The sequence below is a fragment of the Cryptomeria japonica genome, chromosome 10, assembly GCF_030272615.1.
Source record: "Cryptomeria japonica chromosome 10, Sugi_1.0, whole genome shotgun sequence".
NCBI classification, from domain to species: Eukaryota; Viridiplantae; Streptophyta; class Pinopsida; order Cupressales; family Cupressaceae; genus Cryptomeria; species Cryptomeria japonica.
The window spans coordinates 361,573,220-361,585,749 of NC_081414.1; the positions used below are offsets into that span (position 1 = coordinate 361,573,220).

The window sequence follows — 12,530 nt, forward strand, 5'->3', positions numbered from 1 at the left end:
AAGCATACACCGTACATCCAAATAAATCATGAAATAACAGCGCATAAAATATGAACCAATATACAATAATGTTCCACTGAACAGTCAATGAAGTCAATCAAAACATACAAAAAGAGGCTGATCGTGGAGGGGTACTACAGTCTTAGGGGCCATGCAAAGGTGTTTGTACTATTGATGTCAGCAGAATATTCCAAGAATATTTCCTGCCTGTCGAACAAAAATAGGTCACCTGAAAAATGCGTTGGAAAAAAAATGTGGTGCCCATAAAAATCGCCCTGCTGCATGAAAAAAACCTCTGCCAGTAAAAGGTTCTCGGAAAAAAAGGCTGCCCGAAAAAAAAGACCGTCGGTCGGAAAAAGACTAGTTGCCAAAAAAAAGCGATGACGAAGGTCGATGGTCGGCGGGTGGGGGCCTAGGCAGCGGTCGGGAGGCGATTGATGGCCGACAGGCAGGGGCTTGGGTGGTGGTGGTAGGACCGCGGTGGCCGAGAGGGCGGTCGGAGGGTGACAACGACCGTGAGGACAGTCGAAAGCAACAGGCGACAACAGCCATGGACGATGGAAGCAACAAACGGCAGTTGGGAGGGTGGAAATGAGCGTGGGAGAGGCATCAACCATGGACGATGGGCGACACGAGAGCCGAAGCCGACATCTCAAGGCATGGGGGCAGGGACCACGGCCTGTTGTGGGTCGTACTGACCTGCAACGGCCGTCAGTCCCCCTTTATGTGCTCTTTTTAAAAAAAAAAAAGTTTTCACAATTTTGAGTTGCATTCGGCCTCGGTATAGTCGTTAAACTGTCTTTAAAAAAATTATTTTATTTTTTGTGACAAATTTCTCGAAATTCGTGCCAAAATTGGGCAAAAACCAAAAAATTTCTCGAGAGGCTAAAGTTGTAGAAATTGGACAAATTTTATATGAAAATGAGGGTTTTGGGGTGTTCTGAACTCAACGGTGAAGTTCGTTTGAGCCCAAAATGCCCAAAAACAAAAAAGATCCCCATATTCAAATTAAAAAACTCTGAAAAACTTGAAACCCTCCTCCAAAAAATCTTCTAAAAAATTAGGAACAAGTACTAGCGGATGTAGGCTCTGATACCATGAAGAAGTTGATAAATACAACTTCAGAGATCCCAAGAACACCTGCAAGCAAAATACCTATCACAAGAGAAGAATGGAGGCAAAAAGCAATATTGGCTCTGAAGAAGAAGAAGATTATCATTCAGAGGGAATAAAATAAAAAGTACAATACAATCCTTATAAAAGGATATTAGCAACCCTAAAGGGATAATGTGTATTTAATAATTGGAATATTATTAAATGCCTAACTTTAGCTTAAGCGTAGAGTATAATAAACTAATAATTAAATAAATAATTATTAGCTAATACATGATAACTCTAACATATTATTATTCTAATATGTGAAACATAATAGATAACAATTTTAAATACTAGCAATGTGTTGGTTCCCAAATCAATAGACAACCAAATCCTATAAGATTCCCAATTCTAATTCCCATGTTTGATGTTGGATATGGCCGACGAACAAGAATCAATTAAACATAAAATTTATGATATATCATGTATTTTGGAATAATGTTGATAACTTATTCAAATTTTTACGTCAAGTTGCCTAACTTTGTTTTTCTAAATTTTCATTGTCACTTAAGGGTCTAGTTTGTCACCATGATCCTGCACATACCCATGAGCATAAAAAGACACAACTAACTTAATCAAATACCAATTGAAAAAAAAATATATCACACATACAACTAACATTAAGAAAAATAATAACAGTAATTTCTTTTATACTTTCATAACATCCATCTCTCATCACTTTCTTGACAAACAAACTATGTTGCATTTAGGTCTTGTGACCAAGCCTCAAGAAAATATCCATTACACCCATTAACCACATCCAAAACAAAGATTTAATATGTACACAATATCAAAATATATCATACCCTATTATTAATATCCCCGTAAATTTATGTACACACACACACACACACACAGATATATATATATATATATATATGTGTGTGTGTGTGTGTATGTATGTATGTATGTATGTATGTATGTATGTATGTATACAATAATTTCATATGTACACAATATATATATATACATGTGTGTGTGTGTGTGTGTGTGTGTGTGTGAACATATATACATACATACATACATACATATACATTCACACGCATGCATATGATCTAACACCAAAGTTAAATTTACTTTAAATAGTATAGGGATCATTTTCCTAGCATAGTAAAGAAGTTCTTATAAATATGCCACAAAAGTATATGTCATACACTCGTTGCCCCGATGCCAGCAAGTTTCCCCATTTGCCTCTTGCCATCACTCTTGTTTGCTAGCAATCACCACAAGAAGACAATGCTCTCACTAGTTGAGAGCCCATTGATGACTTGGAAAATTGATAATAATGATCCTCATCACCTTTAGGGGTGGCTTTAGCTGCATAAGTTTATGTCAAGCTTGACCTATTTGTTTTTTGATATTTTCAAGGTTAGACCCTTATGTTAATACTTTTTGTGGGTGTGTCTATCTACCACACTAACTTTTTTTTGTGAATATTTTAGTATTTTATCTTTATTAATGAAAAGTTAAATAAGTTATATTCATAAAAAAATATTTTAAACTGATTTAAAAATATGAAAAAAAATAACTTTATAAAATTCCTAGTAGATTTTTTAGAGGACCAAACAATCTAATAATGACTCTTGATTATTTATATAGTGAATCATAAAGGGGGTATGATTAACCATCTAAGTTAAATCATAACTCCTTTTTAAACAAATTTCCTTATTATATGTAGATTTATTAAAAAAACTTTAATCTAAAATATAACTAGCAATTGCACCTTGGTGTGCAATGGGTACGCTGAAAAGGAGTTGAAGGTCAATTAAGTAATTTTTTGTATATTTTGTCCATATATTTGTTTAATATATGAGGTCAATTGATAGGCCATTTAAAAATGTTGTTTGTGCAATTATTGTCTCAATGGAGAAGTTATAGCTTCAAATCAACTATGCATTCACTTGTAGGGGTCCAAACACAAATGAAACAAAACCTCTAAATAAATAAGATGATTATGAACCATTACCAACAAGTTCATGTTATGTTTGTAATAGTGAGAGAGGGAGAGAGAGGGATACACAAATATATAAACAAGGAGAGATAAAGGGGGCAAGAGAGAGAGAGAGAGAGAGAGAGAGAGAGAGAGAGAGAGAGAGAGAGAGAGAGAGAGAGAGAGAGAGAGAGAAACAAATAGAGAGAGATTAATATATAGAGTGGAGAGATATAAATAAAGGGTGATTTAGAGAGATAAAGAGGAACTAAAAAATGGATAACGAGATCATGAAAGAGATAGAGAGATAAGGAAATAGAGGTAGAGAAAGATATGCATAGAAAAAGATAGAGAGAGGACTGAGAGGGATTTCAAGGGAGAGAAATAGAGATAGAGTTATTGAGTGAGAGAGATAGATTGGGGAGAGATAAAGAGATGGGGATAAAAAGAGATAGAGAGGGGAGAGGGAGATAGAGAAGGGGAGATAGAAAGAAATAGAGGGATAAAGATATATAGTAGGAGAGATGGAGTGAATAAGAGAGAGGCAAAGATAATGAGATATCAATAGATTTGTAGGGAGAGAGGGAGGGAGATAGAGAGAGGGTGAGAGAGAGAAAAAGTGTGATAGAGACAAGTAATATAGAGAGGGGGTAACGATGGAGAGATAGAGATAGGGAGGAGAAATAGGGGGTGTGTGTGTATGAATGAAAGAGATATGGAGAGAGATATTGTAAGGGAGATATATATGTTTAAATAGATAAAGGGAGGGAGGGAGAGGGAGGGAGAGAAGAGAGAAGTAGAAAGATATAAAAACAAGGAGAAGGGTAGATCTATGATAGAAAGAGGGAGAGATAAGGATATAAAGGAGAGATATCTAGAGAAGATATAAATTTGGAAAGATAAAGACAGATATATATAAGCTAAACAATAGTATTATTAAAATTATATATAAATGTAAATTATATTATTATCATTTTTTGGTTGGTAATGTGTTTCTTATACTGGAGTTTCTAACTAGTGAGGGTCACAATTGGGGGACCCCCTTCCCATAGTTACAATTCCATATAACTCCAAGCCTGTGCAACCACCTATCAACCATCCATAGCCACCTTGGATGGTTGATCATCTTCTTATCCCTCCAAACCCTTATCTCTGTTGATATGTGATCACTGATCATGCAAGTACATTACACTCATTATGTATCCTGAAAAAAAATTTGTCGACTTTGAGTGTTGCCCTAAAAATTGCTTGTTATAAGCGGTTGGGATGTAAAAGGGCATTGCAATGGTGTTGTACTGATTTACTGGATAATAAGAAAATATTGGACGACTGTGTTCTATGGATGTAGCCCATCTTGGGTGAACCACGTTAAATCTTTGTGCTATCTATGTTATGCATTTTTCTTCATCTTTTGTGTTTGTATCTGCATATAATTGTTAATTTGTATTTGTTCCAGATCTGCCTAAACCCTAACAATCTCTCCCTGCTTCTCCTTATAACTCCTGATCCTTATCACTCCATGAGTCGTGTTCAAATGCGTAAGGCATTCCATGGATCCTGTTGATTGTCTTTGACTATGTTCTTTCTCCTTTTGTCTGTGGCGCCAACATTAACTCAACCTCCTATCTTCTTGGTTTGTCTGAACCGACCGAACCTGTGTACTCCTATGTGGGTGGCAGAGTCACCACCAAAGCCTATCCATCCACCGAGCGATCTGGCATTAACACCTCGAAGTTTGGTTTCATGGGAGCGCACCACCACCAAGGCGTGCAAGGAATGCTCTTTAAACCAGTGACCAGGTGCCATATTCCAGGGCTCATGACCAATCATCACACTGCGAGGTGAACCCCAAAAGTAAATTATTTATATTATAATAATTATTAAAAATTAAAAGTAAAAATGATATTTAAAAAGTTTTAAATATATAATTAATAAATTATACATTATAATCATTATTTAATATGTTATTTATCAAGTCACTTGTATTATTCAAGTTCTTGTCAGGTGACAATGAGAAGGAACTCATCAAGAATAATTGAAATATTGATGGAAGATGGTAACTGAATATGAAGAATATAAGCAACATCCAATCCCTTAATTTTAGAGATTTATTTTAATTAGATAACTACATATAGATTGGACAAAACACACCCAACGCATTTAAAGAAACAATATCTTATTATCAACCAAAATAAAAAATAAAAAATATGAAATAAAATTTAATATTTAATTCATATTATATTTATAATCATTAAAATAAATTAAATATGACAAATAATTATAAATTAAATTAATTCTAATTATAACTTTTAGTTATTAATTTTAATTTCATAAAAAAGACACAAATAATTAAATCTAAATAGAATAAACTAAATTCATTTAAAAAATATATCAAAATTCAAATATAATGAAAATAATAAATTTAATACACTTATTAAGTTAATAATTATTAATTAAAAGTAAAAGTAAATTTTAATTTATTATAATCAAAATATTAATTGGTATATACCTAAAAAATATATTTAATACACTGCAAATAATATTGACAACTCAATATTAACAAATAAAAAATTATAATAAACTTAAAATATTTAAATATTTAAAATAATAAAAGACACATGTAATAAAATATTTAAAATAAAAAATAAATTATATTAAAATTGTTAAAATTAAGTACAACCTTAGTTGGCTTAGTGGTGGAGAATTTGTGCTCTTGAAAAAGAGGTCACAAGTTCAAATCCCACGAGGTAGGGTATGTACACCTTATTAGCTTCGGCCCATTACCTATCCAAAAAAAAAAAAAAAAAATTGAAAATAACATAAAGCCTATTAATTTTTTTTAAAAAAAATCAATAATCTATTAATTTATGTAACTCAACGTATATATAATTATATCATGACTACTATTATTTAATAATATTTATTAAAAGTTAAATAATATTTAATATAATATTATAATACAATAATTATTAAAATAATATCTACTTAGAAGATGTTAGATTTGGAGAAACCGACGCAAAGAAAATAGTGATTTAACGAGCAAAAATGAATCACGCGATCAACAAGCGGCCTTGCAATCTTAGCGGGTAAAACATCCTAACTTAGGCTCAACTGTTGTAGATGATCATCACATCCCCACCTGGAACCGTCAACAATTCAGGGGAAGTTTCTATTTAAAAAGTGATGCTCTCACTTAGATCTCCATCTCCACCCTGAATTCTGTCTGCATATGGCCCAAATGGCACAGTCTAATAAGAGATATGTCTGCAATCTCATTGGACTCTCACTTGTGATTCTCCAGTTGTCCTACTGCTCTGCAATCTCTCAAGACGGAAGAATCCTTTTGCAAATAAAGGAGAGAGATTGGATTGACAGTCATGGTGCACTCTCCAACTGGAATGACTCCCAAAGCGATCCATGCGCCTGGAATGGAGTCTCCTGTGATTCTGCCTTTTCTGTCACTCAAATCAATCTCACCAATACTCTCATATCTGGAAATCTGACCTCTGCCATTTGCTCTCTTCCTAATTTGACCTCCTTCATAATCCAAGGGAACAGTTTTAATGGCCCCTTTCCCAGCGCTCTGCTCCAGTGTAAGCTCTTGCAGAGGCTGGACTTATCCTACAATTCGTTCCATGGAAGCCTGCCCGATACAATTCATGAGTTGAGCGAGTTGAGAGTGTTGAACCTCGTAGGCAACGCCTTCTCTGGTGCCATTCCCCCTGCTTTCGGACTGCTCCCAAAGATCGAAGCCCTGTTCTTCCATGAGAACAGCCTGAGCTCCAAAATCCCTGCTTTTCTGGGCAATTTGACGACTTTGACCAACTTCAGCATTGGTGACAATCCCCTGCAGCCTGGTGAAGTGCCGAGCGAGCTCGGAAATCTGAGGCGGCTGCAGCAATTGTGGGTCTATAATTGCACCCTCGTCGGGAAAATCCCTGATTTTTTCGGCAATTTGACAGAGATTGTTTACTTGGACATGTCAAAGAATCGCCTCTCTGGTGAAATTCCGACCAGTATAACGGGTCTGTCGAAGATGACAGTGTTGCTACTGTGGCAGAACAGTCTGTCAGGAAAAATTCCGGCAAAAATTGGTGAGCTAAGCAGCTTATCCATATTGGATCTTTCCGACAATCAGCTGAGCGGTGAGATTCCAGAGGGGATTGCCAACCTCGCAAATCTGGATACTCTGCATCTGATGCAGAATCAGCTTACAGGCCCCATTCCTGCTGGCCTCGACCAGCTTGGATTCCTGACAAGGTTAAAGCTCTTCAACAACAGTCTCACCGGCTTACTGCCCCAAAATTTGGGCACCAATTCCGACATTTTTATTATTGACATAGTAGGCAATTCCTTTGAGGGCCCTCTGCCAAAGAATCTGTGTAGCCGTGGAACTCTTTATGGGCTGGCCATATTATCAAACAGATTCAATGGAAGCTTGCCTTCGTCTCTGAATGACTGCAAGAGTCTCCAGTACGCACTGCTTAATGACAATCGCCTGAGTGGGGAGGTTCCAGAGGGTCTCTGGGGATCTCCAAGTATTATTGAACTGAAACTTCAGAACAATGAATTCGAAGGCCCAATTCCTGCTGCAATTGGCCAAGCAAAGAATCTGACCAGTCTAAATATCGGTGGAAACCGATTTGGCGGACATATTCCAGAAACACTTGGGTCACTTCCTGTGCTGACTTCCATTGATCTATCGAACAATGATCTTGAGGGCAGAATCCCCGTGGAATTAGGAAGTCTGAAGTTGAGTGAGTTCAATGTATCGAATAATGACTTGTCTGGTCCGGTTCCTGATGCTCTCAATAAGCTGGCCTTCAATATGAGTTTTGGCGGCAATCCCAAATTATGTGGCGGAGGGGCTTTGAAGTTCCCTCCTTGTTCTTCCAACACAAAACACTAATCAAATGTGGTCACTTACATTACAACTTAGGACGAATAAGGCAGGTCTCCATAGGATTGCTTAGTTTATTTTAGCTAGTAGCAGTTGTTTCACATTTTCGCAACAATTTGTGGAACTGGTGATCTTATGGATAAAAATTGCTGCTTGTTTTTAAGCAGCCCTTATAAATGATATTTTTGAATAAAAAATTTAATTAAATTTCTTACAAATAAAACTTAGAAGTAAAATTTTAAAATTGATGACACATTATGTCATTTTTTCTTAATAAATTGCTTATTTCCAGTTTATTTTTAATTATTAAGCTCCACAAAAGTAATATAAGATTCCAAATTTTTCTTTCCCTGTAATTAAAAATCTGCATGAAACACTTTCACTGCTTAAAAATAAGAAGAAAATAGACTTAAGCAGTTGCATGGGGACATGGGATAAGTCTAGATCCATCAAACTAGTATTCTTATCTATAGGAGGTTCAAGTGATGTTTTGGAGGGATACGCCATAAGATATTTAAAGTAAAACTTACATTATTTTAATATTGGATAATTAGTTATATAATAATCAAATTTATATATTTTTTGACATATTGTTGGAGAATTATTCTTCATGTGAAATATCTCTCTAGAGTTATTAGATATTAAAATACTAATATCTTATAGGAGATAGAGCATTATTATTTTAAATTAACTTAATATTTAAATTTAAGCGGTGAACAAATTTATAAACAAATAAATATAATAAAAAATTAAGAATTATTTATTAAAGGTTTTTCTTGTGGATCTGATCATAAGTTGGGTTATATATATTGATAAATTATATAATATTATTATGTATTCTAGTTGTGATGGAAATGACTAATGATTAGATATTTGATTTTTATTTAGAAAAAATTCTAATGAAACATGTTTCTTATGAATTATTTATTAGAAAAAAGAATTATTAAACTTTTTATTATAATTTTTTTTATTTAATTTCATTTTAAATTAGTAGTATTTTAAAATGTATCATTTTTTATTTCTAATTTCAATATATAATTTAAATATTATGAAATTTGAATATATACTTTTTAAGCTATATGATATAAAGTTGTTATTTTTAAATTATGTTTAAGTAATTTTAATAAAATATTTGTATATAGATAATGATAAATACATAATATTATATAAAATTAGATCTATTATTTAATTATTAAGAATAAAATATTAATTAAAATTCTACCACAAAAGTACTGGAAAAAAAATCGAATGTCGAAAGATAAGATCAAAATCCTTTGTTGGAAATAATTTACCTTTGTTTTGTTTTTAAAGATTCTTCTACTTGGCACAGTAGATTTTTAATGTATCATTTTGCAAACAGACAAATTTTCTTTAGACATATTGTAAAGCAATGATTGTGGTGAACAAAATTTTCTTTTTTTGATTTCTTTTAGAAATGTTTAGTTATCTTTGAAATTTAATTTTATGAGTTGAACGCAGCTACAAAAAAGAAATAGTATTAATAAGGAAATTCTAAATCATTTATAATAATCACTATCATAGCCAAATTTGACCAAGAGAACAAGAACAATGCTTATTTACAAGAAGCTCTAGTTAAGTCATCTTGAACAAGGATATGGAGAATGGATACCAAACACAATCCCAAAAATTAAAAATCAAAGCAGCATTGAACTTAAATTAGTCAAAGAGTAAAAAATATGAAAAGTTGAAAACTTTTCAACAAAAAAAATACTAGGAAATATTTTCATTCAGATAATTACAGTCAATTCTTGTTCCTACATTAAATGGAAAGTATGATGTCTCTATTTTTCACTAATTGGCAAGGGATCCAACAAAAAAATCCCCAACCCTTATTATTCTTGAGATAATAATTGTTATGTACATTATTCTTGAATTAATACAATATTGTAATCACTAGAGAAATAATATTTAATAGCATAATAGTTTTGTAGTGCCCCATCTTGTCTTTTTGTACATCAAAGGAATATATTGATCTAGTTTAGTCTACTTTATGATGATTTGATGGTATCATGTTATGTACTAACTCTATTTCATGATTGTATTGATATGATGATGGATCTATATTTTATCATTATTCATGATGGATCATATTGCTTAAGAGATTTTGATGACATTATGATTATGCTAACCCTACACTATGATTATGATGAATGAGTTGATGTTACGATGTTTGTGATTGTCTTCCAGTGTCTTCATGATTAGAGACGATGTTATACCACTCAATGCAAGCACGATATGACGTTGTGATTCTCTATCACTTACCTGATCATTTATGATGTATATGTGTTGTATATATGTTGTATTGTGTTTAGTGGTGGATGTAGGATTGCAAGTACCAGACATCGACTCCACCTGGTCTCGCAGGTCTGAGCATGTCTTTATTGTTGAAATGTGGCGACTGATCAGCAAAGTACTGTACATTTAGCACGTATCCTCGCCGAGGTTCGGGGCCGGGCCGGGCCCTGGGAAAGGGTTTGGGGGTGGCAGCCCCCGAGAAAAGCCGAGGTTCAGGGGCGGGAGCCCTTGAGAAAAAAAAATTTTTGCCGTTTTTTGTTGATGAAAACCGACATTGTAATAAAACCCTAAAAAGGCCGACTTTGTTTGTTGCCCTAAAAAGGCATGTTATAAGCGGTTGGGATGCTTAAGGCATTGTAAGGTTGATGTACTATTTTTGCTGGATAATAAGAAAGATTGGACGACTGTATTTAAATCTGCATATAATTGTTAGTTCATATTTGCTTCAAATCTGCTTGAAACCCTAACATTTATCCCAATGGCAAGTTGTTGGAGATGGCATGTGTTTCCCTCTCATACTCTAGGCTTAAGTTGATACCCTTGTCAATTAGTGTCTTGGCTTGAGTCATTGGTCTGCTTCATGTGGTATGAACTGTTCAACCTTATGTTGGGTTGCCTTGTGAGTTTGCGATTGTTTATTAATTAATAATTAATCGGTTTATATAGTTTATAAATATTAAATTAAATCAATAGATGAGATTAATATTTAATATTATTGTGCGATTATTATTATTATTAGAGAATTATTATTCATTAATGTTTATTTTATGGATTTATATTTTATTGGTTATTTGGAATTGTGGAAATTAATTAATCAATTACTACATATAGCCCATTGACGTAAATTATTAAATAATGGTTAGTACGAATATAATATATTTATACATATTTATTTACTAGGAGTCTATAATTAATTAATAATTAATTGGTGGAATTATATTACTTGATTATTTATGCTTATCAGTACACCCATTTATTTATTTATTGTTTATTTGATTATTTTATATGTACGTGGGGAGTATTTATAGTATTAAGTTTAAATTATATTGGCTAGAGCATTTATATGTATATGTATATTTAATTATTTGTTTATTTATTTTTGGCTCATCTATTTATTGGTTATTTATTATTTATTTATATTAGTTTTGACTTATTATTTGAGCTTTTGATTTATTGGATTATTATTTATTTATTTATGGTTTAATTACTAGATGAGTATTTATGTATGTCCTTACATTTATTTATTTATCTTCTTTATTGATTATTTATTTATTTATCTATTGTTGGATTATTTATTGTTTTTCTAATTATTTATTGTTTTGATTATTTATTTATCTAATTGCATTGTTGTTTTATTTATTTGTTATTATTCATGTACCTACCCCTTGTTATGATTGGCCCTCTTGGGAGTTGTGATTGTCAAGATAATACTATTTAATTGTTTGTTTATTTATTTAAATTATTTGTGGTTTTATATTTAATTGGAGCATTTATTGATATATTTTTGAGGCTCTGCAACTAGGGTTTGATGTGGACCCATTGGTTGCGCCTGGCATTGGGGCTCTCTCTCCTGCATGTGGAGGAGGTGGTAAAACCTCCTCCATGGTGGTAATCATCTTGACCCTGCTTTCTTGTCTTTGTTGCTAACCTTTCATCGAGGCTCTCTTTGTGTCGTATTTGCAGTTGTTGCAGGTGCGAGTGGAGGCAAGAGCATTCAATGCTCGATGGAGGCAAAATTAAGTGGGCTGGACGCAACCCATCTACCCTCATCAAAAACCATGGAGGAACAAATTATTGGCAAGTCCTTTCGAGATACCATTGTCAGTGATGTTGTGCAGGTTGCGCGTGAGGCCAAGTTCAATCTGGTAAGTGTTTCGTCTTCAAGCTGCCATGGCAGAGACGAAGGATGAGGTAAGGACCCTGCCTTGGCTCCCTATACTTTTTCTATCTCCCTAATGATTCCATGATTGAAGCCCTTGAACTAGAAAATAAAAGGCTCCAAGACATTGCCATTTTCTTTGCAGTTACTAATATTGATAAGTGTTCGGCTAGGAAATTTCTTGATGATTGGATGAAAAATGTGTGGGTTAGAAAGCTAGGGTTTAATTTTTCCTTATGTAGAATGATTCAAAAGGGTTTATTTGTTATTTTATTTAAAGATAATAAATCGCAGGTAGAGGTCCTCCATAAACAATTCTGGGGCATTGGGAAAACCACCTTCAAAGCCCT

General features: G+C 33.4%; 1 protein-coding gene across 1 annotated transcript; it reads left to right on the plus strand.

The window, feature by feature from the left end:
* The first annotated feature begins 6,323 nt into the window (after positions 1-6,323).
* LOC131042778 (receptor-like protein kinase HSL1) lies at positions 6,324-12,211 on the plus strand. Its single transcript, XM_057976098.2, has 2 exons — positions 6,324-7,971; positions 11,985-12,211. The coding sequence occupies exons 1-2, from the start codon at positions 6,324-6,326 to the stop codon at positions 12,209-12,211; spliced, it is 1,875 nt and encodes a 624-aa protein (XP_057832081.2).
* The last annotated feature ends 319 nt before the right edge of the window (positions 12,212-12,530 follow it).

What these genes read in the sequence shown, in the direction of transcription:
- LOC131042778 (XM_057976098.2), top strand. Translation starts at nt 6,324, where the DNA reads ATGGCACAGTCTAATAAGAGATATGTCTGCAATCTCATTGGACTCTCA. An exon ending in GGCTTTGAAGTTCCCTCCTT is followed by an intron (nt 7,972 to 11,984) that starts GTTCTTCCAACA and finishes TCGTATTTGCAG; the next exon opens with TTGTTGCAGGTGCGAGTGGA.